Source organism: Chinchilla lanigera, unplaced genomic scaffold (genome assembly GCF_000276665.1).
Source record: "Chinchilla lanigera isolate Chin_1 unplaced genomic scaffold, ChiLan1.0 scaffold00085, whole genome shotgun sequence".
Classification (NCBI taxonomy): domain Eukaryota; kingdom Metazoa; phylum Chordata; class Mammalia; order Rodentia; family Chinchillidae; genus Chinchilla; species Chinchilla lanigera.
Genome location: NW_004955486.1, coordinates 2,941,987 through 2,969,422, shown reverse-complemented (window position 1 = coordinate 2,969,422; position 27,436 = coordinate 2,941,987). Strand labels below are relative to the sequence as shown.

General features: G+C 60.2%; 1 protein-coding gene across 2 annotated transcripts in view; it reads right to left on the bottom strand.

The window, feature by feature from the left end:
* Nucleotides 1-27,436, bottom strand: part of Casz1 (castor zinc finger 1) — a gene marked incomplete at its 5' end in the record, with an annotated part of 52,597 nt that overhangs the window by 6,413 nt on the left and 18,748 nt on the right. For both annotated transcript variants that reach the window (XM_013504268.1, XM_013504270.1), the window contains 14 exon segments: nucleotides 535-706; nucleotides 1,615-1,813; nucleotides 3,262-3,600; nucleotides 4,506-4,628; nucleotides 4,729-4,883; nucleotides 6,032-6,095; nucleotides 6,293-6,434; nucleotides 8,565-9,418; nucleotides 9,635-9,807; nucleotides 10,830-10,994; nucleotides 11,758-11,848; nucleotides 13,154-13,222; nucleotides 14,172-15,006; nucleotides 18,340-18,828. In XM_013504268.1, coding sequence (XP_013359722.1) covers nucleotides 535-706; nucleotides 1,615-1,813; nucleotides 3,262-3,600; nucleotides 4,506-4,628; nucleotides 4,729-4,883; nucleotides 6,032-6,095; nucleotides 6,293-6,434; nucleotides 8,565-9,418; nucleotides 9,635-9,807; nucleotides 10,830-10,994; nucleotides 11,758-11,848; nucleotides 13,154-13,222; nucleotides 14,172-15,006; nucleotides 18,340-18,828 — 3,870 coding nt within the window.

Genomic DNA, 27,436 nt, shown 5'->3' with positions numbered 1-27,436 from the left:
CAGCACACACCAGCCACCCGAGCTTAGCTGACCCTGCACTGTCATCACCCTCCCTAAACGGCACCAGCACACAGCCACTCCTCAGCCAGTGCTGAATGAGTGAATGAAAGAATGAATGAATGAATGAATGAACACACTATGGCTCATATTGGACAAAAACCTCATGATTAAAGCCATAGAAAGGACCCTAGGTAGGGAATGTCTAGAACCCCCAAGACTTACCTGCACGCCCTCTTGGAAAGAAAAGGAAAAAGAACTAAGCCAAGCCCCTGGGTGCCGGCAGTGAGGCCCCAGGACATTTGTGTTGGCCGGACAGGCATTCTCAGAGCCACCCTGGTTCTTTCTCCTGAGGTATTTGGGCTTAAGCACTTGGTGAGTGGGTGGACTCTGTGACATCTTTAACAAAAACATCGTGCCAGCGAGGGGAAGACACAAATGCCAGGAGAGGTGCTGCTGGTCACCAAGGCCCCTGGAGTCAAAGCCACAGTCCTGCCCCCTGCAAGAAGTCCCTGCCCCCGCCCTGGCCGTAAGTACCTAGCCTGCCGCACTCCTCGCGCTTGGTGAAGTATTTGAAGCCATTGGCTGCCCGCCGCTCAGCCTTCTCATGCTTCTTTATGTGCCACGGCAGCTTGGTGGTGATGTTGGTCACAAAGTAGCAGCCGGTCCGGAGGCAGTGGTAGTGCCCGCGCATCCGGAACTCACAGTGCTGCAGGGAAGGAAGCACAGGACGCTCAGGACAGGTGGTGACTTCCTGAGCCTCTGCTGTCCCAAGCCTCTGGGCTGTGCAGGCCTTTTGTGCTATGTTCTTCCACGTTCGGAATCAGAAAACACAATTGTGTAAAGACCTTTCACATGTTAAAAAAGCAGTATGTCCCTTTGTCATTTCACTGAAACATCCTACCTAGGAAGCTTATAATCCCTTACTAACATCACACTCAGAGTAGACATCACTAATCCATTTTCCACTCTTCCCAGTATGCCAACCAAGGCAGACATCACTAATCAATCCACCCTTGCACTCTTCCCTATATGGCCAGACCTAGACAGACATCGCTAATCCACACTAGCATGCTATGTGCTCAGCCTAGGCAGATATCACTAATGCATCCCAGCGGCCTTCCCTGCCTTCCTAGACCTAGGCAGACATCAGTAATATATGTCTGGCAGTCTTTTCTTCATACTTAGCCTTTCACTCCAACTTTGCAGGTAGACCCTGCCAGTCTAGGGGGTAGGCTTTTAAAACCTGTCCTTCCTGTCTGGGCATGGACAATTTTGTGCCTTTATCTATCCATGAGCCTATTTTAAAATTCTAGACCTCTGGGGAAAGGGCCATAACTAATGCCAGGACAGGCAGGAAGGATGTCATGTGCCCAGTGGCTGCATAGCATTTAGCCACCACTGGGGGTTTGGACTGAAATGACAGACCTCAAAAATTTAGCACCAATCAGGTTCCCTGCTCAGGGTCCACCAGGGACCCAGGGGCAGACAGTGTCCTTTCTAGAGTCTGGTGGAAGCCAATTTAAGAAGGGTGTGAAAAGCAGAGTCTCTGCCAGGAGGAGCCTGTGCTGGGCCCTGCACCGCCCCTGCCCGCCACCCTCTGCCCGCCACGCTGACCTGGTTGGGACAGAGACACTGCAGGGAATAGTAAGCGAACTGGTCTCGCACGTTCACCAGGCTGTTGTTGGGGTTGATGTGGTCCAGGCAGTGGGACTCAGCCTTGCCAGAAGTCTTGCAGACGTACTTGCAGTTCCCGAAGAGACAGTGGAAGTGGAACTTGTTGGCGTACTTGCAATCCGTCGCTAGGCAAGGATCGCTGGAAGGAAACCATAACCCAGAAGGTCACTGACATTTCCAAACCCTCCCCACTGGTGTTCTGACTGCCTGTTGGGGTTCACTCTTCAGTCACCAGTGGTGCAATCAAGAGGAATGGCCCTGGGCTAGGTCTCCTGCTCAACAGGCCGATTTAGCCAGAGACTACAGATCCCAGCATGCATTCCTGCCTCCTTTTAGGCACTCAGCCTGGTGCACAGGGATTGCGATGTGCAGGGTGCCCAAAGCATTGCATGCTGGGACATGTAGTTTCCATGGCCACACCTTGAGATTATAGATAAGGGTGGCTGCAATAACTTCTTGGATATGAAAATAAGGGATGGTGCTGTCAGCCCTGGCAGGATGCCAGCGAGGGCCTGGCTGGCGTGGCATGGCACTGGCATGGATGTGGCTGACTGACAGATTACAGATGGGTGAGCAGCCCTACCAGGAAGCGCTGCTGCTGTGGGACCTCAGCAAGCAGGAACGTGTGCCTGGTGTCCAGTCCCGCTGAGGCTCACAGCTGCTGGGGCTCCCGGGTCATCTGAGGCCTGTGGCACCCACCCACTAGCAGCGCCTAGGAGCCGGGGTGGTAGGGGCTGGCGGCGGGCGTGCGGGGAAGCGCTGGGCCTGCTTGAGAGGGCAGCAGGGCCAGTGAGCGGCAGAGGGCTGGGGGAGGATGTGGGGCTCCAGCCTTCTGCGCTGGTTGTCAACACCGCAGTCCCCGAAGAGTGGACCCATGGAGGGGCTTCTGCCCAGGCCCAGAGAGCTAAAAGGGCTGCCACTTCAGGAGGGGAAGCAGAGGGGGACAGAGAGGCACTCTGGTCCCCTTCCACGCCATGGGCCCAGTCCCAGGTGCTCAGAGAGGGAGGACAGCTGCCACTCAGGCGGTATAAATAATCCAATTTATTACTTTTATTGAGAACAGGAAGCCGCACACATTACGATACAAAGTCACCGTTCTCGCCGCAAGGAGCCACCACCACCGAGTGAGGAAGGTCCCTTCCAGACCCCTGTGCGGGTGGGTGCCAGCCTGGAGGGGCCTAACTCCCTCGCCCCGTGCCCATGGCTTCCACGCCCTGCAGACGCAGCCTGGGTGTGAGCCCCAGAGTGGCCCAGTAAGGGCACCTGGAAGCAGATGCAGCCCCGTGCTGGGCCAAGAAAGCATCCCTGCCCACCCCGGTTGGGCCTTGCGGGATCTCCACGGCCCCGGCCCCGCTGAAGCAGTGGCCGCTACCACCACTGTCCCCATCTGCCGGCACTCGGGAACGGGCAGTGGGGCACAGGCAGCAGCATCTTTGGCTAGAAGGACATGGCCCGGCGGCCGTGTCGCAGAGGCTGGGGACAGCCAGTGCTGACTGCGGGCTGAGGAGCAGGGCCTCCTAGTTGCCCTTGCTACCCCCACTGCCCAGACACACAGGGACGGGGCGCCCCGCTCATCGAGGGACTCACTTCTCCTGGAACTGGAGGAATCCGGGTTTGACCTGGGGCTTGGCGTTCTCTAGAGAAGTCGTCGCCAAGGGTGAAGCGGGCAGGTGAGGCACTGACGCGGGCATCTGAGGCATCTGGGGTATGGTGGAAGCCAGCTGCTTCCAGGCGAGCAGGGTGGGGGTGGAGGGCACCGAGGCCGAGTTGGGAGTGGGCCCCTCCAGAGCAGACCCCGGGACTGTGGTGCCAGAGGGCGCCGGAGGGGGCGAGGGAGCCAGGGGAGGCTTGGTCTCAGCGGCACAGGCTGGGAAGGAAGCCTCTGCGTTTCCTTTCGCTGCTCCTCCCTCCGTGCGGAAGTGGAAGCTGGAGAGGCAAAGAGGGCGTCTCAGGCAGGAGTGCAGGGGGCCCGCGGGCACGTCAGCCCTGCGCCGGCTGCACGCCTCGGGGTGCCGCATGTGGCCCCGTCTCAGCCCAGGGGCCCGGCGTCCCCGCCCGCCCCCAGCACAGGCTCAGGCTGTCTCCCGCGATCCTGCCAGGACAGGGTTTTAGCACGAATGGCCGTGCCCTCCAGTTCTGCACCTGAGCTCTCCACTTGGGCCTAACTCTAACCTCTTCTTGTGATCTGAGCTTCTACATTCGCATGTGTGCGTGCATGTGCATGCATGCGTGCGTGCGTGTGTACACCCAGGCCCTGCCTCCTGACACCCTTTCCTCCAGGACCGGCCCTGGGCTCATAGGCGGGACTCTCAGTGTTCAGCCGGGGACACGTGTGGTGAGGAGCCTGCCCTGGGCCTGGGCAGCGACCTGTCTGACACCTTTTCAGGGTCTGAAAACCAGGCCTGGGGCTCGCCACTGTCTAACTCCTCAGGGTTTACACATTCACCTCGTGTTTAGGGCAAAGGGAATCGAAAGAGGCCAGGCGAGGCTGGAAAGGCCGGGGCCTGCCCTGGGTCTGAGCGGAGCCTCTCCCGTTGGGCCCTGGCCCCTTCTGGCCACTCTGCAAGGGCATCTTGGCCGAGCTGCGGGCCTCGCCCGGTCCCGGCAGTGCAGGAGCCTGCGCTCAGGGCCTCGAGCGGGGTCTAGGCAGGGGCTGGGCGCATGGTGGGGGAAGAGAAGCCGGGCCTTCTGTGGGCAGCTCAGCTTCCGGAGTCTGCCGGGAATGCATTCAGTCTTGCTTGGAGGGGCAGCTGCAGCCTCGCCCTGCCCAGAGCCAGGGGTGAACGGGGCTCGGTGTAAGTGGGCCTGGGGCCCTGGGGCCCCCCACTCACTTTGCGTGCTTGATGGCCCCGTCCAGGGTGCTGAAGAGCGCGCCACACTCCTCCACCACGCAGTGGAAGTGGGCCTTGTGCAGGAAGTCACACTGGGCGTCGCAGAAGTCCTTGGTACCAAACCTGACGGGAGCGTCCAGCTGGTCAGAGCATGACCTCAGAGGTGGGGCTGGCGCGGCCACCAGGGGCCCTGACCTCCCCGCCGCGCTCCGCAGGCCCTCACCTGCGAAGGTACACCTTCCAGGGCTCCGACAGCTTCTCCTGAACCAGCGTCTTCACAGCCTTGCCCAGGAAGGGCGAGGGCTCCGCAGCGGGGCTCCCCTCCACTTCCGCCTTGATGTTCAGCAGGCCGCCGAGCCCGGGGTTGCCCTGAGACATCTGCGAGGACAGAGGCTGCGCATGGGGCGGGGGATCCATGGGGACCCCTGGACAGACCTTCCCTGCGCGGCTCTGGCTGGAGAAGAGCCCTGTCTGAAGGGCTGCGGCCCGGCCTGGCGAGGGGCAGGACCCGGCCTCTCCGAGCAACCCTGTGCCGCGGGAGCCGTCACTCAAGCCCAGGCCGCCACTCCGCGCACACAGCAGCCCGTCTTCCCCCAGACTTCGCGGCTCCCTGGCTATTTTCCTGCCAGAAGATTTTCAAAAGAAGCGCAGGAGGAGGAGGGGCGGGGGAACCCCTATGAACTCCTTGAGAACAAGAGAAGGCACACAAAGGAGGAGCGGGGAGGGGGCGGAGGGAGGCAGGCTGCTGCCCTCCCTCTCCAGGGCAGAGGTGGGCGGAGAGGCGCCCCTGGGAGGCGCGAGGGTGCGGGATGCCGGAGGCGCGTCCTGAGGACAGCCAAGGAGACCGAGAGGGCAGGCAGAGCGGGAAGGCAGGCGGCAGGGCCTGGGCCGCAGGGCCCTGTGCCCACGTGCCCAGCCGGGACCCACCCGCGAGGCCCAGCCGGCCAGCTCCCTCTTCAACCCAGTCACTTGTGTACAGTAACCAAATTAATCTTGCCGCAGTCAAATTTATCATGTGAAGGGGAAAAATATATTTGAGATGATGTATAATTTACAAAGACCCTGCATTATTTAAAATAAATATTCCGGAGCGACCTCTCCGGAAGGCGTCCGAGACCATTACTCAACCCGAAAAGTGGAAATTGATGCTTTGCTCCCACTTTAGTCTCCCCCCGCCCCCGCCCCTTTTTAAACAAACAAAAAATAGATATAAAATAAATAAATAACATTAATAACTAAGGGCGAGAGAAGTTAGAGGGCTCCGGAAAAGCTTTTGGAGCCCTCCATCTGAAGGGAAAAAAAAGGTGTCAGAGGCTGGAATATATTTCTTCAGCCAGTTCATTAAATTAATTTGTAAGCAGTGGCTCTGAAATTATATTCGATGAAAAATGGCCTCAAAATTTAAATGGTACAAACTCATCTTATTAGAAGGAAAACATTAAAAAACAAACACATCCCCCAGCCCCCAGCACGGCTTTAATTTCTCTGGGTGGGGGAACGGGAGGCGTGTGATGGATGGTTCTTACCTTATTCATAAGCGAGGATAAAAGAGATGAATTTGCCGGGACTGCGAGGCCATTTGATTCATTACTAGAACACACAAACCAAGGGGCTTCAGCGCAGACGGCAGGGTACTGAGTCCAGCGGCCCACCCTTCCCGGCCACACCAGGGCTCCGGCGCTGCCTGAAGGGAGGCTGAGCCCAGTTCCGCCCAGCCCCTGGGTGCAGCTCTGGGGGGTTGCCGCTCAGGGTCTCCCCGCTGGGGCGCTGGGCTGGCCTCGCCTCACCTGGGCTCCTTCACCGTCAGGTCGAGACTGCGGTCCTGGGCAGCCTCGTGTGGGCCCGGGGCACCCGCGCTGTCGCTGCCGCAGGGCTCCTGCTTCACCTGGGCCGGGGGGAACCTGGTGGGGGTGGCCTGCTGCCCGCTTCCTGCAGGGGAGGGAAGGGAGAGGAAGATGGGCTCAAAGGGGCTGAGGCTTCACAAACACCAGTTCCCCCAGACAGGGATGTGGCCCGGTGGGCCGGGGAGCCCCCAGGGAGGCCTAGCTGCTGGTCAGCGATTCTCCCCACTGATGTGATCGCTTGCGACGCTTACCCCTGTGTGGCAATTCTTCAAGTGATAATTATTGCAAAATTATGTCAAAGTTGTCCTGGCTCAGGGCCTCCTGGAGAAGGGCGGGAGGCTGGGAGGGGGCTTGGGAGGGGGCGGGGGCCCTTCATTTTCTCCACCAACTGTCACAGTCGATTTGTGGGGCTGCCGCTTAAGCTTTTATTAAAGACTCTGTTAATGCTGAGGGAAAGTGGCAGATCTGGACTGGGAGCGGCCCCTCCTTGGTCCCCGGCCCGCTGTTGCCGGGGCGACGGCCCTGCCTGCACTGAGCATGCCCGGGGAGGGCATCTGCTGTGTCAGGGCTATGGGGGCTGACGGCCAATCAGGGCAGTTCAAACTATGTGACCTCGCCCGTCAAGCTGTCCAGGGCAGGGACTCGAGGCCCACCCCAGCGGCCAGGCTGCATCCGACGCGGAGCGGGGCGCGAGGAGGCTGCAAGAGGCCGCGCGGAGCAGGGGCGAAAGAAGTTGCTGACAGGAGCGTGTCCGCGAGCCTTGCTCCACAATCCCCAAGTGACTGAAATATTAATTTGCCCCAAGGCACCACAGCTGACAGAGAGCTGCTTCACAGACAGCAAGTGGCATTTTATTAAAAATAAAGGAAACGGTCCCTCCTCCCCCTCCTTTGACCTTTCTTTTTGGGGAAGGAGATTTGTCTAAGGAAAAGAAGTACTTGACAGTCTGGCCACAGAGCCCAGGGTGGCTCCGGAGTGGGCCTGCCCCTCCTGCAGGCCCTCAGTGTGGGCGTGGCCAGGCCAGGGCCCCACCCACTCCTGGGGTGGACGCTGGGTCCTCCAAACTGCCACCTGGGAGGGTATGAGCCGCCCTCTGGAGGCCGCACTCCAGCAGGTCCTGAAGTCATGGGTCCCTTGTCCCCAGGGAAGCCGGCCCAGCACAGGCACCCTGGAGATTCGGGGGCCTCTGTCCTGCTTCCAAGACAGGCCCAAAGGGGAGTGAGCGTCCATCCAGCAGTCAGAGTGCTGGGGCCTCGGTGTGGACTTCACTGCTTGTAGCTGTGTGCCTGGGGACCCAGCGTCCGCACTGCCCCAGCAGCTCCACAGGGCAGGGCTTCTATTTGTCCTCCCACCTACGTGTCCCCGGCACCAGCTCAGTGCCGGCCCTCAGGAAGCACCTAGCAAGCGGCCCCTGGCAATCACCAGTGGTTGTTGGATGAATGAATGAATGAGATGAGCCACACCCAACTGGACTCCTCACAAAGACCAGCTAACACTTGTTAGCCAGATGGGGAGGCCAAGGGAGAGAGGGGCAAGGGAGACAGAAGAGCAAAACGAAAAGTAGGAAAGAAGTTGAGAGACAGAGGCAGAGGGAGGGAGAGATGCTAGGAGAGCTGCCCCACAGTGAGCCAGAAGGTGTGACTCTGGCGCCCAGCCCAGCGCAGGGCCACGGCCAGTGTGGCCACAGTTCAGAGAATCATAGTCACCGTCCCTTCTTCATCACACCGGCCAGTTTTAAACAGCCACAGCTGGTGGCTGCCGGTGCTGACCTCGCAGAGCAGTTCTTAGGTCTAGAACGTTCTACCAGGGAGGAGTCTTGAGGGGCTCTGCCGGGAGGGCTTCCCGGGTGGAGTGAGCAGCCACCGCACCCCTGGGCTAGACTCATTCCACTCCAAGTCAGCTGGAGACAGGGGGCAGGGGGAGCACAGCTCTTCTTGGGAACCCATCGGAGGCCTGGAGGAGGGACTCTCACCCTGCTTCAGGAGGAGCAGAAGCAAGAGCGTCCCGTGGGATTGGGCCAGAGTGAGGCACTCCAAAGGGGAAATAAAAAGGATGGAGGCAGAGACCAGGCAGAGAGAGAGTTGGTTGGTGGGAGACTGGGGCACAGGGACCCGACAGACAACTGTTCCCACACTCCTCTGCTCTGCAGCCTGAGCTCGGCAGCTACTGGGGTCTACAGGGTGCCTGCTTCCTGGGCAGTGCCCAGCCTGCTCACCTGGGTCAAAGGTGGCAGAGGGCTTGAGGGCGGCTGCAGCCAGTCTGGCCATCATGGGCGAGATGAGGCCTTTGCTCGCAGAGATCCTCTCCATGATGGAGGCAGGGGCCACGGGGACAGAGGTGGCGGCTGCTGGGGCTGGGTCTCCAGCTCCTGAGGCCACCAGAGCAGGCATGTCAGGGGCTGCCGAGGCTGCCGCCCCAGAAGACATGGCACCCAGGAGGCCGGGGGCGCCCACAGGCAGGGAAGCACTTCCCCTGCCGGGAAGGAGGGGGAAATAGGGCGCAGTGGTGGGCAGGCCAGAGTTGGAGAGGGCCAGTGCCAGCGGGATGGAGCCAGGCAGGCCCTGGGGCAGAAGCCCCGAGACCTTGCTGTTGGGGGGCTTGGTGGCGCTGGGCACAGCCTCGGTGGTGGTGGTGGTGGCGGTGGCAGCGGCGGCCAGGGACGCAGAGGACTGCTGGCTGGTGGGGGAGGCGCTCAGGCTGGAGTTCTTGCTGCTCAGGGCAGAGAAGTCAACCAGGTCATCGTTGCTTGACTCCTCATGCTCCGTGTCCTTGGCGCCCAGCAGCGAGGGCGGCAGCCCCAGCACGCCCGAGGAGCGGATGTGGCGGCGCTCATGCTTGCGCTTGTGGGAGGTCATCTGGCTGGTGGAGGTGAAGGTGAAGCCGCAGCCGGCACGGATGCAGTGGAAGTGGTTGGTGGCCTTGCTGTACACGCAGCCCTCATACTTGCACTCCTCGTACTTGTAGAACTTCTTGAAGCCGTCCTTGGCATAGGCATCATCCTTGATGTGGTAGCTCTTGTGCTTCTCAATATCACACTTGTTCTTGAAGGTGAATGTGCAGCCAGGGCGCCTGCAGGGGACATTGGAAGCCTGTCACGCGACCTCATCCCTCATGCCCTGGGAGGGTCGGTCTGCTGGACGGAAGACCGCAGCTGGACACTAAGCCAGGGTCCCTGAGCAGCCCAACTCCTGCCCCTCTGGCCTGGAGGAGCGGGGCCTGGCCATCCTGTAGGCCCAGTTCCCTGCCTCTGCCTTCCTCCAGCAGGGCCCTGTGCCGCCCGTTCACCTGCAGTGGAAGTGCGTGGTCTTCTGTCCATAAAACTGGCAGTCAGCCGTGCCGCAGTCCTCGGTGGCCCGGAAGCGCTGGAAGCCATCGTTGATGAGCTGCGTGTTCTTCTTGTGGAAGTTCTCGTGCGTCATCACGTCAGACGTACTTGTGTACACCTTGTTACAGCCCACCTGTGCAGGTCAGACAGCGGTCAGGGGAGCGGAGTCTCAGCACTGCTGGGTGAAGCCAGAGCTCCGGGAGCGGCTGGAGCCGCAGGGTCTCTGCTCAGGGCTCTGCCACCTCTAACTGTCCATCGCCTCCACTCCCCTGAGGCCCTGAAGTGGAACACCTCTGACAACCCCCAGGCCACCCAGGAAGGGACCAGGGCCCGCCTGAACTGAGGGCAGAGCTGCTCTCAGGCCTCACACTCTTTGGGCGCAGGCGAGGGAGCCCCACTTGGCAGGGGTTGAGCTTTGCCTCCTGGTCTGTAGACCTACCACTAAAACCCTTACGGGGTGGGCGGGGGCTCACCCCTGGAGGTCACCTTTAGCTCAGGGACTTGCTCAGTGGATGGTTCTTGGTCACAGGGCCCTCCCACCCACTGCAGCTGGGCCAGGCAGGCAACGTTGCCATATTGAGTAAAAAGCAGTGGCTTCTAGCACCCTTGACGGCTGGGCCGTGCCAGTGTCTGCACCATCTCAGGCCCAAAGGGTGGCCCCCCTCTCCTCGCACCCAGGTTGCTCCACTGAGGCCATAACAACCCCTGACAAATATGAGGGAGGCGTGGAGGCTGCTATTTGCAACCCAAAGTTGCTCCTCCTGGGTCTGACACCTTGAAAAAGCCCAGACTCTACATGGCATTAAAACAAAGAATTAAACAAAAACCTCCTCAGGAATCATTTGCAATGCTGCTCTTGGTGTTAAAGCCTGAAAAATGTTGGTCTGTATAAACAGCTCACTGAATTTCCCCCACACCAAGTATGGCCACGGGGAACGCCCCGCCCTGGCCACCAGACACTGCCCATGCCTGAGCCCCTGGACTCTCAGCTCTCCGGGCACCTCTGCCTCAGGCCGGAAGAAAGGGAAACATCTGGTTTACCAGGGCCCTGCCCCAGGGTGAAGGGTTGTGGGGGCGGCATGTGCTAAAGTGGGCTCAGAAGGCCTGGGGCTGCCTGGGCCCACAGGCCCGCAGGCGGGAGCGGGGCCGCGGCACCTGCATGCAGTGGTAGTGGGTGCTCTTCCCGTTGAGGTGGCAGCCGTGGTAGTAGACGCTGCAGTCGTCCAGGGGGCTGAAGCGCATGAAGCCGTGCTGCAGGGAGTTGTCGCGCTTCTTGTGCATGTTGTAGTGCCGGATCACGTCCTGCTTACTCGTGAACCTCTGCCAGGAGAGAGCACCCAGTTGGCAGGAGCCTGGGCCCCCAACCCGCCTGCCAAGAGTGCCCGGGCCAGGGGCTGGCACCGGGGCCCTCGGGTCACCCTATAAATAACCCTGCTTGGGGCTGAGACCGCCCAGACTGCCCAGCTAGTTCCGGGCACACTGGCCCTTGGCTGGAAGCGCGCCAGAGGCTGGGGAATCACAGACCCTTCCCTGGCCTCTCCCCAGGCTCCCGACAGCCACGCTTGGAGCACCGGATCGCTGGGCAGGCCCTGATGGTCAGGACTCCGACGGGCCATGGAGTGTCCTGCCCAGGGCACCTGCGGGTGCTGCCAGACTGAGCTCGCCGTGAGGCGGAGGGAGCAGCGCGTGCAGACTCAGCGCTAGCTCTGCACTTGCCAACAGCAGCTGTGAACACTTCCTATCAAGACTCAAGTTTTCACTGAGAAAACGGGGAAGCAACCTTGGAAGGCTCTGCAGAGCTGGCCGGCTAACGTCCACAGGCTGCCTGGAACAGGCCTCGGTCTGCGCTAGACTGCAGGGGAAGGGACCTAGAACAATTATCCCAGGACACCGTCCGCTGCAGACCTGATTAGCAGCTTTCTCAGCGGGAACCGGAATGTGGGCAGGCTGGAGGTTGGAAGCTGCACTCTGCCTGTGCAGCCCAAGCCCCGATGGCCTGCACAGGACTCAGCACCGCTGCCCCACATCCAGCGAGAGCGCCCATGCCGCGCTGGCGGGAGGGTGGGCGGGCTGCAGCCTTTACCTGGTAGTTGCACTCCGGGTCCAGGCAGTGGTAGTGTTCGCGGTACTGGTAGGCGCAGTGGATGTGGCCGCAGTGCTGACTGCCCGAGAACCTGAAGAGACACAGGTGGGTCAGGCCCCTCGCTGAGCGACAGCGCTGGGGACAGCTCTTCCCAGGCCCTAGGTCCCAGACGTGTGCTGCTGGTGTCCGGAGGGTCTGGGTGGCGATGTGAGGAGACAGGTAGCATGGCAGAGGCCTAGGGATGCTGGGGCCAGGGATGGCTTTTCAGGACTCCAGCATCTGCCTGGGAGCGAGTGCTCGGTGCGGCGAAGGCCTGGCGCCCAGGTGGGGAGGAAGCAGCTGAGGAGGAGTGGCCTTTCCTACAGGTCGTGGCCCGATCGCCCCCCAAACTCCCCAGCTCTGGCCAAGGAAGGGACCCAGGCTGGGTCAGCCCAGGGTGCTGTTACTGAGAGGTGTTGAAGGGCTCTCTCTGCTCTGGGCTTTTCCTGACACTTGGAACAGTCCAGAGTTATGAATTTTTAAAGCGAAGCATCTGTTTGGCTTCCCGTGGTGGGGAGCTCGCTCTTCGGCTAAGTGCGTGGCCAGGAGCCCCGCACTGCCTGACCGCGGCAGCCTCTCCAAACAGGGTCCCGCTCAGGCCCAGCGCTGCCGGGGTGGTTCTCCCGCCAGCCTCAGCGTCGGCCGGCCCCAGGGAGAGGACAGCACGTGTGCTGTGGAGAAGGTGCTTCTGGCTCCCTCCACAGATGACGTGATTGCGGGAGAGGGGAGAGAAGCCCCACTGTAAAGGGGAAAACCACTTGCAAATAAACATTTAAGCTGAAGCTGCCAAAAGAGCCATCTGCTGAGGCACTAATAATAATGACAGCAATAATAATAAAGAGAAGAGGGGAGAGAGCAAAGCAGAAGAAATGGAGGGACAAGGGAGGCAGAGAGACAGGGGGAGCTGAAGAAAGGCAGATGCCACTGAGCATAGGCTCTGCTACATGCTGCCCACCGTGCCCCGGCCTCAAGGGCCTGATGTGAGGGGTTGGTGGAGAGGGGTCTTCACAGGCCAATCCCACTGCCCTTGGATGGAAATGGGGATCTGGCATCAGGTGGTAGTAGGGCCTTGCTGGGGAGACCCCAGCACACTATGTCAGAGATGACCCACCCTTCTCAGCCCCGACGCCTGCCCAAGGCTCCACGTGAGGGCGGGCCCCGGGCTGTCAGGCTCCTCCCACACCCTGCCCCGCTCACTGAAGGGCCGGTCTGAGGCGGGCTCTTGGGGCTCGAGTGAGTGCAGTGGGAGAGGCAGACCTCGCCCCTAGTGGTGCGAGGCGCATGTTCGTCCCTCCATCCCTGGGCACCCTGGCTCCCCGCATCTTTTCTGCACACAGCCTCCTCCCCAGGGGCCTACCTGGCAATATATTTCTGGTAAATGTTTACATCTTCGGTGACAGCTGGTTTATCTGTGGGCAATCCGTTCCTGGTGAGACACACAGGGCACAGCCGATTAGCAGACGGGGTGGCCTCTGCCCCAGCAGCCTCTGCAGGGCAGCTTCCTGCCCTAGGCCCTGACCCTTCTCTCCTTGGCCATGCAGGTTTTTGAAGCGCTCAGGGTAGGACTGCCAAAGTGCCCCGGCAGAAGCCTGGTACGGGCTCAGTTAGCTCAACTCGGATGAAGGCTGGAGGGCCAGGCCTAGAGTCTACCAGGACAGAAGGCTCCAAGCCAGAGCCCAGTACCCCAGCACGGAGGGAGGAGTGCCAGGCACCCAGGCAGGAGCACAGGAGAAGAAGGGTAGCCCTCCGCAAGAGGGGAGCGTCTCACTCTCTCGTGCCACCCCCCACCCCCCAGCAGGAGGGTGCAGCCTGGATCTGCCTCGGTGCTCTAGGCTCCCACTGCGGAAAGGTCTCACTCTGCTGCCCACGCCCCAGGCCAGTGCCCTGATCTCGGGTTAAACTGAACGGGGATAGGACTGCAGCTCGGCCTCCTACCTTCCTTTTCCTGCCTCCTCCATGGCTCAGCCTCTGAGCCTGGAGCCGGGCCCCCGTGTGGACCTGGGCACCCCACTGAGGGTGGGGTTGTCTTGGCCAACCACAGCCTGCACCCAGTCCTTACGGCAGCGTGGCAAGGGGCCACAGTGGTCCTCTGTATGCATGCTAGCGAGTGCAAAGTCCACACCAGCGCCTGGGTGTGCGACAGCGTGTGCGGTGCATGGGGAGAGGAGTCGTGTGCAAGCGTAAGCACACGGGAAGGAGCGGTTGTGTAGTAAACGTGCGTGTGCGTGTGTAAACATGTGCCTGAGTCTGGCGTGAGTGTCTGGGTACATGAGGGGATGTGCCCACTCCCAAGAACAGGAAAGGAGCGGGTCTCCCAGGGGCACGCGGCCCTGCCCCAGGGCTTGGGGTGGCAACAGAAGTGGGAGGCACCTTACTTGACAGTTGAGACGGTTCCCGTGGTGATGGAGTCTGTTTTGGAGAAGGTGGACTTCAGGTACTCCGGAGTGTTGAAGGACAGGGAGGCAGGCGGCTCTGGCCCCGGCCCGGGGGCGCTGGGGGCACTGGGCACACTGGCGAGGGGTGCAGGAGCCAGGCTGGGGGTGGGTGGAACCTTGGCGGGGCTGGGCTTCTGGATGCCCCGGACGTCATACTTGGAGGGGCGCCCCACCTTGCCCGTCTTGAAGGCGATGGCCCCGCCCATGTCAGGGCTGCCCTCCCCGGGTTTGAAGAGGTGCAGGTACTTGACGTTCTCCAGGTCGTACTTGGATGGCTTCTTGTAGGTGCTCCCGTTCTGGGGCCGCAGGTTCTCGCCCGTCTTCAGTTTTTGGATGAAGAAGTCATACTTGGAGGCACGGGCTACCAGGTTCTGCATCTGGACACTGCTATGTGACGGCAGGGGCAAGATGGTGGCCTTGGTCTCCAGGTGGGCAGTGTTGCTGGGCAACCGCAGGCCAGGCAGGGGACCCGCCACCTCCTTGCTCGCCCGCTCCTCTGCCTTGGTGCCATGGGCTGGCCAGGAGAGCTGCTCCCCAGCCTTGAGCTTGCGGATGTACTCCTCGTACTTGGAGAACCGTGCCCGCTTGCTGAGAGCATCCTCTGAGGCAGGCAGCATGGAGGAGGTGGCCGCCTCGGGGGTGGAGCCCGCGTGCAACTTCTCAAAGCTGATCTTCCTGGCCAGCTCGTCCCGCGTGTTCTGGTCGTCGTAGCCAAACATGCCAAGGAACTCGGTCATGGTGGAGGCCGCGTAGTCTCGCAGCGAGGAGGCCTCTCCTACAGGGGAAAGAGGCGGGTCACCTCTGGGAAGGGACAGAGCCCCATCCATGGTGGGAGGGGGCCAGTGTGGGGAGGGGCAGAGTGGGGACATGATCTATGGACATTTGGCTCACTTGTTAGGTTTTACGACTCTTAAATTAATTTGTTTTAAAAAAAAGTAATTAATACTGGGGTAAAATAAAACGAGTTCATCAATGCCAGGAAAATCAATTTCCTAAATGTTCTGGCCGATGGCTTTTCAGTACATTAAACAAAGTTTCATAAATGTCTCCGCTCTCTCGCTTTGGCCTAATATGAAAGAAGTCATCTTACTGGAAGTAAGACCAGAGCCCAACCTGCCTCCTGGGGTAGGGGCAGGGTCACAGGGGCCAGGAACAGGTAGGAGTGTGGGTGGTGGCTGGACAGTGAGAGGGAGCCCGGGCAGAGGGAGATACTCTGGGTGGGGTGGCAGTGAGCCTGGCTGGAGAACCTTCTCGGACCCCCACAAACAGATCTCCAGGACTTGCCCAAGATGCCCAGCATCTGGCCTCCTGGTCTCCACAACGGAGCGGGGCAGGGACAGGGACTGTGTGGATGAGTCACCCAGATCTATGCAGGGCCCCCTCCAGCCGAGATTCATATTGTGGGCAACTTCAAACTCCCTGGTCACCCTCTGGTCCCTTGTGGGTCACCTGGGAGTGCAGGGCTGGGCTGGCAGGAAGGCTGGCCCTGGTGCATCCATCCATTCTCCCCACCGGCCACACCCAGGGCCCACAGAGAGCCCTGCAGTGACCTCCCCACAGTGACACACACGCACTCCCTCTCATATACACTCAGACACATGCACACAGTCACATACACGCTGTCATACTACATACACACATGCCCTCAAACACACATTCATGCACACACATGCTCTCGCATACCACTCACATATACAGGTGATCAAAAATACAGTGGATATTTAAGTTTTAAAAACTTATTACAATGCCAGGGATATAGCGCAGTGGCACAAGCACCTGCCTGGCCAGTACAAGATTCTGAGTTCGATTCCCAGTACACACACAAAAAAACTTATTACAGTAAAAGACATATTGCCAAGAATGACTGGGTAGGTGTATTAAAGTGAGGGGGAGAATTTAGAGGGGGATTAATAGCAATGTGTCTTTCACTGTAATAATTTTTTTTTTAAAAAAGTAAACATTCACTGTATTTTCTGATCAACATGCATAACACAAGCTCACACACCCATACTCAGACCTACAAGCACACATCCCTAGCTAATTTCCCCCAGCTTTATAGACACACACCCGCACAACCTCACAAATGCCACATTCAGCTCCCTGAGGTAAGTCTCAGGATGCAGGAGGAAGCCAGCTCAATCCAGCGCCTCTTTTCTAGGCTCCTCGGCCTAGCAGGTGGGTGGTCCCCATGCTCACGTTCGGAGCACACTCGTTCCCTCTCTGAGCCGTGCTACACACCTGCTTCGGCTCCGCCCCAAATCAGGACTGGGGGCACACAGGCTAGCAAGGCCCACACAATCCAGTTGATACCAGGCTTTCTCCTCTCTGTAGAGGTTTTCCCTGGTGTTCCCCAAGCTGGGGGTCCTAACAGCACAGCCAAGGGAAGACGTGGCATGAGGGGCCCCTCCCAATGTCACCCAACCTTCGGGGTCTGGGTTACCAGAGTGCTCCCGGAGGGCTCTTATGGGGTGCACGAGAGAAACCCAGCAGGGTACAAAAGGAGGGGTGCTGAACTCCTGGGGAGGGAGTAGTCCTGGGGGGCATCGGGACCCCACTAGGTGAGGAGAGGACAGACTGGGCACAGGGACTCCAGGAACGGATGGACAGCTGTAGTCCTGGCAGGGTGGGCAGCCAGCCTCTGTCCTGAGCTCCAGCCACCCAGGCTGGGGGCCCAGCCCGGGAGGAGTGGGCTCTGGCTGCTGGCTGCAGTGGCTCCGGGACCAGGGAAAGGGGCTAAAAATAGCTGGAGGCAGCTGAGCCCTCACTATATATGGCAGAGAAACAGAAGGCTCTGAAGGGCAGGCCGCTTCACGCAGGGAGGGGCCGGCCAGGGGTCCCTGAGACAGCCCGAGCCCTGCGTTCCTGAGCCCCAAGGCCCAGGGAAGGTGGCCCGGCAGTGGGGCTGGCCGGCTGGCTCAAGTGCTCAGGGCTGAGGGGCGAGGCCTAGGGCTACAAGGCCAAGGAGAGCCCAAGCCCCGCGCCAGGCATCCCTGGCCCCTGCTCCCAGGAGGGAAGGAGGCAGGAGGTGAGGCCTACTCCATCAGCTCGCCACGGGCAGAGCTGGGTATGCAGGGAGTGTTGAAGGGACAGCGGCTCTTGTCACTGTCCCCCTCTTCTCCTCAGGCCCAGCACAATCACCTTGTGTCTGGCAACGGCAAGGGCTTTTCCTATCAGAGGAAACTGAAGGTCACACTTTTCCTCATTGATCTTGCAATGTTTGTTAATTACTCTGTCACTGATGTGGCGAAGGATAATTAAACAGCTCTGTTTATATCTTATATGCATAATTATGTGGCTGCGCAGGGCTCCCCGCACAGGGAGGAGATGCGCCCCTTGCCGCAGGGGGAAGGGGACAGGGGAGCAGGCAGGGAGGCACAGGGCTCCAGGCGCAAGCCTGGAAAGGAGGCTGGGGGCTGCAGCAGAGGTTCCAGACCCCCGGTTCCAGTGCTGGGGGGAGGACCCCTGCCCACCTGCCGCCTTCTTGGAGCAGAAAGCCCCAGGCCGCTCCGAGCCCTAAGGACAAGGAGACACTGGAGAGGCCGGGCCTTGGCCATCTCCTAGGGAAATCAACTGGAGAGGCCTGTGTCCAGCGGTTGGGTGGAAAGGGATCTGCTGGCTGGGCCAGGCCACCCTGGTGACCCAGAAATGTCCTGCCTGGGAGGACCCGGAGACGAGGGCTCAGGGAAGAAGGCGGAGGGAAGACGCGAGAACAAAGCCTCACAGAAGCCCCCTAGAGAGAGAAGATGGAGACAGAGAGCTTCTGGGGTTCACCTTGCCGCCAGCCTCCCACTGCTCCCACCCTTGTGGCCAGGCGCTATGACCCGCACGAAGGCTCCTCCCTCTGCAGGTGTGCAAATACCCACCTCCTTGCCGCCCGTCCAGTCTGCCCGCGCATCTGTGCACCCATCCCTCCCTCCGCGGTTTCTCCAGCACTCACTTTGGGAAGCTGCTTCTTTGTCCCTCTGCGCCCTGCCCCGTGGGAACCCTCACGGCTCGGGCTCAGGAGAGAGGAAGCAGGCGAGTGCCCTGGACACACCGTCCCCACCTGGCTTCCCGGGGGCCGCGCCCTTTCCCAGGGTGAGCCTCCCCTCCAAGGCCACGCGCCCACCTGAAGCCTGCTTGGCACTAGGGCCACTGTCATCCTTGGAGGCTGCCCCGTCCGCGCCCTTCTCCTCCAGGCCGCCACCATCTTTGGAGGGCTCTTCTGCATGGTCTTCCTCGTCACTGCAGGCCTGGGGCTGGACCATGTAGACGCCCTCGGGTGGCAGCTCCAGGCCCTCTCGGGGGATTCGCCCCAGCAAGGGCGTGGGTGCCGGCTCCTCGCTGTACTCCCCGTTGACCCACTTCTCGATCACTGCCCGCCTCTTGTCTTCTTCGCTGCGGGGGCCCCGGGCCACCCCAGACTCGGGGCCACTGCGCTCCTTGTCGCGGGGCCGCAGTGGGCTGCCCTCGGACTGGGAGCCAGCCTCTGCGCCCTTCTCCACCACCACCTGGCGGCTCAGCTTGGCACAGATGGCGTTGAGCTTCAGGCCACCTTTGCGTTTGGCCGCCATTGCGGGCTTTCCTGCAGGTGGGTCGGTGCACCGGGTGCCTTCAGCTGCAGGGAGGGAAGGGGCATGAGGTGAGAGGCCTGCTTACCACACATGGCCACCCCACGAACTGACCCGCATCCCCTAAGCCACAGGCCTCCCGGATTGAGCACAGTTTATCAAACTGCCCTGGCATTACCTGGCATGCACTTATCTCCCCTTCTAGCCCAGGAGTTCCAGGGCCAGCCCTAGAGGTCACTGTCCTCACAGCCTAACACACGGTGGATGGCTCAAAACGAATGAATGACTTCACATACAAGTTTACTTCCTAGCAACTGGTTCCTGGAAGGCATTTCCTAGGCATCTGGCCTTAAAGAGCTTCTTGGAGAAGTGGTTTGTGCTACGACACACTGGAAACCGAGGCACAGGCAGGCACAGGGGCTGGTGGTGGAATGAGGCTGGCAAGTGGCAGTCCCGCCCTGCTGGCAGCCCCGCTCCACGTGTGAGCGTTCCACCTCACCACAGGCCCCTGGGGAGGATCAGCAGACAGCCAGTTTCCAGCCTGTGCCAACCTCTAGCCAGCAGCTCTTGCCTGGCACCTTCCCATCTCAGCATCTCCATCCCCTGGCAGCTCTTCTGCCAGCCCAGGTGCCTGGGTCCCCCGGCCTCTAACCCCAGCTTGCTGGATAGCAGAGCTATACCTTCGGCTTCCAGCCACTCAGGGGTTCTGGAAGGTCTCCACTCCCCTCAGTGTCCCACCCCATCAGGGTCTGCCTGGCCTTCACAGCCGCCCTGGGCCCCCTGGCCATTCGCTGCTGCTGTTCCCTTTCCCTAAGCCACGCTAAGAGACCATCCAAGCATAGAGCTCCTGTGGCACTATCCCAGGACCTCCCTCCTCCTCTGCCGCCCCCAGCCCAGAAGAGCCCCAGCCAGGACAGGTTGGAGCTGCTTAGCTCATGAGTGGCGGCCCAGGAACTTGCCTGGTCCCTGACATGACAGCCCACACGAGCAGCCGGAAACGCTAACGAGGCAGCTTGAGTGCTACCCGTCCCTTCACGGCTGCTTAGCCTGCACTTTGCCCGACCGGGGCACCCAGGGTCTTGGGGGCCAGCGCAGGCAGACGCACACACACAGGGACCCCACACATTCATCCGCCTGTCCGACTACTCATGAGTGAGCCCCTACTGTGTGCCAGACCCCGTGGTGCAGCTGGGGACAGGGCAGCAGCACGGCAGAGGGCATCAGCTCACACTTACTTTGTACACAGGGCCCCAGGACACTGTATTTTTCCATGACTCCCACCAGGGAAATGGGTACACCCCATACAGATCAGAAGGTTAAGTCAGGGGCTGTGCTCCACTGCTCACGGTGAGAAGGGCTTCACTCTGACAGATCAAACACCAGAAAACTCACACCTCTGGGAGCCATTGAGAGGCCACCCTGTGTCTGCCCAGGGGTCTCAGCCAGAGGTAACTGTACACACAGACAACTGTCCCATGACATGCACAATGCCCAGTGGACCCAGCTCCTTGCCTCCTCACCACAGCCTGTCAGTATATACGGCTTTGCCTGGCCCAGAGCAGACTGGATGACAACCATGCCCACTGCCAGAAAAGGGTCTGTTCAGCCCGGCCCTGGGCCCAACCACACCTGTGCCCCTGCCTTAAGGGCCTTGGACCCTTGCCCAAGCTGGACGCCTACTCTACTGGTGTTTGTCCACAGTGGCCAGTCTGCGCTGCCCACCCTCAGATCCCCACGCACTGGCACGGGCCTGCTCCTCGCAGCAGCAACGCGCCCCTAATCACTGCATACCCACTGCATTGCTGGGCGGCCGGCAGGCTCTGTGACACCACTTTCCCTCCAACAGGCCTCCGCGGGAGCAGGCCTCACCTGGTCCCCTCTGTCCCTTTCCCTGGGTGGAGAAGAGAAGGGCAGGAGCAGGGAGCTACACTATTTTTACCAGGAGGTAAGCAGCCAAGTGTGTATGGCAGACGGCAAATGAATCTATAAATATTTATCCCAAGGAAGAGGGGAGCAGAAGCTCCCCAGGCTGCACTTGCTGCTGGCGACACCCCCTCCCGGCCCCACCCATCCTGGAGCCTCCCGTCCTCAGCCCACTGGGCCCAGCCTCCCCTCTCCTGTTCCCGGCCCTGTGCCGGCTCAGCCCCGCCTGGGACCCCCACCAGCTGTGCTGCAGCTGTGCACCCAGGGCCCACCCCCAGCCCCCAGGCTCCTTTGCTTCTGCTGACTCCCCCTCCACCTGCCCTCCAGCTGCTACTCTCCCTCAGCCCACCTGCCCTCCAGATGTTGCCCTCCCTCTGACTCTACTGCTGGTCCCCAGGGTGGAGGTGGAGCAGCCGCCCGTGCCGGGGACACAGGGGCAGGAGTAGGGGCAGGGGAGGAGGCAGGGCTTACGGTTGTGAGTGGCAGCACATGCGACGCTGGGACAGCGGGAAGGGGGCATATGTGAGCGGAGGGCTGCCTGCCTGCCCGTCGCCTTCGGGCCCACCCCGTGGGGCCTTGCTGCTGGCCCCTCCATCAAGGCCCTGGAACCTACAGACTACCCCACCCCCGTGGTCTGACCCCAGACTCCTGTCCATGTAAACATTCCTTTGACTTTCTTCCCTAAAATATAAACGCCGTGGCCAGGCCTCAATGGAAGGAAGCCATCCGTCCCCGGCCCTGTCACTGCCCCTTTCATCTCCTTCCCGCCACCAGCCTGCCCGCTGCTCTATTTACACTAGACACTTCCTTTGGGAACAATGCTGCCCAGGAGGCAGGCTTGGGGTGGGGATGGGAAGGAGAGGGGACTCCTGCTCTGCTCACCCAGGATGGGCAGACTGGGGGCGGGGGCAGGCAGCCCCGACGGGCTGGGCAGAGAGCCCACTCTGCTCCTGGCATCCTCCAGCCCCTGGCCCTAGTGGCTCTGGACTGGTCAGAGCGAACCCAGGGAGGAGGCAGAGCACGGGTGTGGCCTGGCCCCTGGGTCAGAGCTGTGAGCCCGTGGCCAGGCTCTCCCTTGCGGGTTCTGGGCTGGGCAGGCTTCTCCACGAAGAAGGGCTGCAGTGAGGGAGCCCATCAATGGCGAGGGCAGGGCCTGGCAAACAAGGGGCCGGGGAAAGGTGGCTGAGCGCTGGAAGGGACAGCAGGCAGATGTGGTACCACACCTGGCTCAAGATCCCAGGCCCAGGAACCTTCACCTGGCCTAGACGAGGCGGTGGGGAAAGGAGAAGCGGGAGGCCGGAGGCTGTCCTCACAGCCTTCCCCCTCATCCCAGCAAACAGCGCCTCCTCAGCCACCCAGGCTGCAGGGTTTCCCTAGCAGGGCTCCAAACTCAACAAGCCCCCCGGCAGGCAGCCCTTGTCCCTGAGCTGGGCGGACGCCGCTGGGGCCAGGGAGAGACAGGCACTAAGGGACCGTTCTTTACAGCATCGTGCCCCCGATTTCTAGTAACGATGCAGAGAGCAGGTACTATCACTGCCCCACTGGGCAGAGGAGGAAGTTGACCCTGCAGTCACAGACACCCCAGAGCCTGGACTACCATACCAGGAGCTCAGGAAGGCTGGGCCTGGGTCCGTCCCCGCTAAGGCTCCCGGGAAAGCTCTGGGGGGCCCAGGCCTCCGTACCGGGGCTCCTCTCCTCCCCTTCCCCATCTCCCCCTCACCCTTACTTCCTGTTCCCATGACACGGAGCCTCCTAAAGTGTTAACTGCGAAGGGTAAAATGGTGCAGCAGATTGCTACAATAAATAATTTACTGATATTTATAAATATTCAAATCAGCCAGCTTCAGAAATCGAATGAAGGGAGGGCCTCAGGAGAAGGGGCCCGTTATGGCACAGATCTCATCACTCCCTCCAAAGGCTGGGGAAGGCCAGGGCTCCTGCCAGTTCTGGGCGGGAAAGGGGGGCTCTTGACGCTGCACCTGGGCCCCTTGTCCCCTGATCTCCCCGGCTCACAGGGTAGAGGCGGAGCAGCTGAAGAACTGCTCCTTCCTTACCTGGTCAGGCCCAGGCCCAGGCTGTCCCCCCACATTCTAGAGGAAGAGAGGGTGGTGCCCACTAGCCAGGGCCGGGGTCTTGGTGTAGCTTGCCCTGCCAGGGCGGGGACAGTCTCAGGGGGCTGGGCAGACCTGGCAGCCCCTCCCCACCCGTAAGTAATGTGTTTTGGGGCCGGGCTGCCTGTCAGATACCAGGCTCCGGGTGCTTTATGGGCTCTGCTTGGTGGCTCTGAACTCCCTGGTAGGAAATAAAGTTCTCCCTATGCGTCCCTTCTAAACATTTCACTCAGTGGAAACGGTGTTTAAGAAAAATGAGGACATATTTCTTCCTAAGGATGCAGTATCCCCTTTGGGCGGCCTAATGCCCGCTGTATATCAGGAGGTGGGAAGGCAGGGGCCAGCAGCCAGTCCCTTGGGGGGGTGGTGCAGCCTTGACTGCCTGCTGCCTGGCAACCTGGGGGCTCACGGGCCCTGCCCGGCCACTCTGGTGCTGCCCTAACCCGGGGCCTCTAGAACCGAATGGCAGCTGGCACCTCCTGAACACCCTGTGCTGGGAGCACGCCGGGCACTTATGGTCCCCTCAGTGATGCCCAGGATCCCTGCGTGCCAGTGGCCCTGTCCCTGTATCCAGAAGAGGCAGCAGCAGGGGCAAGATTGGTAATTGCCCACAGTCACCGAGCCAGTGCGGGAGCCTGACTTTCCCTGGGCTTGGACGCCCAAGGTCATGGTTTTTAACCCCACACGCGTCCCCTGCAGCCTTCCAACCCGCTGTCCTGGGGCCTCAGAGCCAGCACACTGTTGAAGTTTCTACCTTGCTGCTCCTTCAGAACGTGAACTTTGTGGAGAACAAGCTCCAGTCTGGAGGCACTGTGCCTACGTCCGTGCAATGACCCTGAGCACCTTCTGTTGGCCAGGCCCTGGGCTGAAATCTGAGGCTCTGACAAAACAGGCAGCCCCGGGTCCTATGTAGCCCTGGTCCATAGAGCACGACAGTCCACTCACACAAGGGAGCTTTAAGTCATCGCAGAGGCCATCACGGTGGCGAAGAGCACAGGGCCTGCAGGGGCAGCGCGTGTTCACGCACGCAAGGCTTGCCGGCCACCTGCTCCCCTCCCCGTCTCCATCTGAACAGTTTGCTCCCCAAGCTCCCAGCCAGGACTGTCACCTGGCAGAAGGGTGTCCCTCCCTCCTGGGCCCTATCCTATCCCCAGCTTGGGCCAGAGGAGATGGACCGGAGAGATTCTGCAGGAGGGAAGAATGGCCGCAAATCCCCCGGGGTTCTTGGCCAGGTCCCAGGTCCTCAAGAGAGCCAAGCTGGGAGTGGGTGGGGCTTGGCTGCTGGGCCCTTGCTTGCCCCCCTTTGTTTATTTATTTATTATGATTTTTTAGTCCAGTTAAAAGGTTTACTATCCAGACGCGTCTAAGTGGCCTCACTTAGCGTAAGTAACTCTATAAATCAGGGAAACTGTTAGCATCCACCGCACAGGCTGGCTATCAATCTCCCCCAGGTCACAGCCAAACAGGAAGGGGAGAAAAAAGAGAGTTACCACCCAGGGGAGATTTAAAACACACGCACCGAACAAACACACGGACTGTGTGTATGTCTGCGTGTGCGCGTGTGCACACACACTCAGGCGTCTACATTTGTACAGTCATTTATATTCATACACGCACAGGTAGAGTGGCCCAGAAAATGGAGATGCCGTGTGTGGTCACAGTAAAAGAACATAGACACGGCCTGCACCAGAGAAGAGGCACAGGCTGGGAAGGGGGTGCCTCAGGGGGAGCACAGGGCCCCCAGGGCCGGGCTACGGGTGCCCAAGCTGCCCTGCTTCAGGAAAGTGGCCAAGCAGACCCCTCCCCTCTCTGCGGCCCCACCTCTGCAAACCCGAAGGGACTGCGCTTTTCCCTTTTGCATGCCCAAGGCAGTCACTTGGTAAGGTGGTAGAGCCAACGAAGAGACAGCAAGGACGCTGTGGGCTGCAGGCCACCGCCATGAGGCATGCTGTCCCTACATGCTCATCCGCAGTCCTCTCTTGCTGTGCCCGGCATCAGGCTTCAGAAGGGCAGCGCCGTCAGAAGAGTGACTGGCTGCCAGGCAAGAATGGAGGGCACGAGGCTAGCCCAGTGACCTTTCCACGGCAGTGGCAGAAATGCCCACCTTATTAATGAACACTTTGGCTGTGTGTGCATGCAGCCCGGACACAGGCTCACGCCCATCCCTGGAAAGGCCCCGGACCTCGAAGGCCCTACTAGTTTAGCAACAGCACGGACTGAGCGGGGGAGGTGGCTCCTGGCACCTCCTTCCGGTCCAGAGCCCGAGGACGTAGGTGAGGTGGCCGGGGGGGAGACCTGTCCGGGCCCACCTCCCCTCTGCTGCCTGGGAGGCCTCCCTGGCTCACCCGCCCGCCTGCCCGCTGCATCTCCCCATGAACTCTATTTCTCTTTCCTCTCTGAAAACAACTGAGCTGTAAATACTGTTTAACCTTCTCCCCCCCTCCCCCCCCACTACCCCCTCCCCTCCGCACTATAAAAACACAAATATGCCATAACTCAGCTGGCCCGGCCGCCCAGCCTCCAACATGCCCTGCGCCCGGGCCTCTCAGGAAGGTCATTACAAACGACTTTCCGATTCACTGCTCCTGAAATAATTTTGTGTATTAAAACCTGAATCTGCACTTTCTGGGGCCGAAAGCCTCGCTTAATTATGGCGGGTGTCCTTGGGACGGACAGTGATCCTTCACTCGCCAGCCCGCGCTCCAGCCCTCCGCCCGCCAGCCCGCCCCCCTCCCCGGGCCCAATCTGTTTTCAAAGTGTGTCTGTCCTTTATTAAATTGTTTTCTTTTCCACATTATCAGTTGCCATGGAGACCTCATCTCTCGGATTATTTGAATTTCATTATATCTATTGATTTGGGAGCATTTCATCTTTTTTATTGTTTTTCTGTCAATTTTCAAAACGAATAACCATCTAATTTGCGTCAGTGCTGATTATGTTTGTCCCTCAATAGAGGTCGGCAGCTGCGCTGGGGAAACAAATCAATGAAAAACCATCATAAAACTCCCCACTCCAGTCTCCAGGATGTGTGGGTGACATTCCACGCCTGCGAGAGACACACTCATCAGCTCCAACTTCGGCTACGGTGGCGGCAGCTCCGTTCCACGTCCGCCTCCTTTGGCCTTAATATTTAATTTTGCGATTTGGGGCATTATTAGTGGTGTTTTTATTAGTGCGTGTGCATGTGAGTGTTTGGTGGTGGGCTGGCTGTTTCATTAATTTGTGGGTGAGGCAGGGAAACCCCCAGAGGAAGGCAGGGCAGACGGTGTCGGGGGTGCGGCGGGAAGTGGGGAAAAGAGGGAGAACGCCCTGGGAGTGGACATGAGTCTAGGGACCAGGAGGGCCCAGAGGAGGGGGCGGGAAGGGGGCGATCAAGTGAAGGGGGGAAAGAGGGAATTCGAATTGCTTACTTTGTTGGTTTTTTTTAAATAATTTATGCAATTTTAAGCATTTATGTATAAATTTTTTAATAAGCCACCCTGGAGCAGGATGGCCATTAACATCCCAACGTCCTTCTGTCCAATGGGCTGGCGGAGAGGATCAATTTCTGAGAGTACTTTCCCTTTTTTATGACATGATAAAATGCTTTTAAAGCAACTTACACAAATATGGAAATTTTTTTCTTTTTTCCGTCCCCTCTCCCTTCCCCTCACAGCCTTCTTATCCACCAGGGAGGGGGCTTTGTACACACGCGCGCGCACACACACACACACACACACTCGTGTTCACACTCTCTCTCCTGCTGGGGAGGGGCCCGAGGGGGCTGGCAGGGAGACAGCCCCAGTTCTAACTGGAACTGGCCGCCTGTCCTTCTAACAAGGGCATAAACTTTCATTACCCATGCACGCAGTCAAAGACAATTTAGGGAAACGCGCTGCTTGGAAAAGGAAAACCTCAGCGATTCATAGCCCACGCCACTGCCACCACCATCTGGGGGCTCTCCTTCCAGCACGAGCGCCCCTGGGCCCTGAACCTGGCCCTGGCTGGCGGAAGGTTGGGGGAGGGCAGGGATGGCTTCCCAGGGGTGCCCTCGTGGCAGGCAGCCAGAGCGGGACAGGAGAGCCAGAGTGCAAGGGTCTGCCTCTGTGGCCAGACTGGACGGTGCCGGCCCTGGGCAGAGGCCCGGGGCTTGCCCTTCCCCGAGGCTACTTTGCTAACACTGTCCAGGCACAGGCCCTTGAGGGCAGGCACAGGGCTCCTTCATTTCTGCCACTCTGGGACCAGGAATAGAGCAGAAGCTTGGCCCGTGGATGGATGGAGAGACAGACAGATGGACCAAAGCAGGGACACAGCCCCTGAGGTGACCTGAGGTCCCAGCAGGAGCCCCGCAGGCCCTGAGGGCAAGGTGCCCTCCCCAGATAACCCTGCTGTGGACGCTGGTCCGTGGCAGAAGCGCCTCTGGGAGGAGAACTGGGGCATGAGCTGCCGTCACCCCTACACTGAGCCGCAGCCCCTGACTTCCCAGGAGAGAGGCAGGCTTGGAAGGAAGGCAGCAGGTGGCCCGCATCGCCAGGCTTCAGGTGGCCTCCTAGCTCCTCCTGACGGGACTGAGGAGGGCCTGAGGGTGACCCTTGCCCAACACCCCTCACCCTGTTCTCAAGCTCCGTCCTGGCTGTCAGCG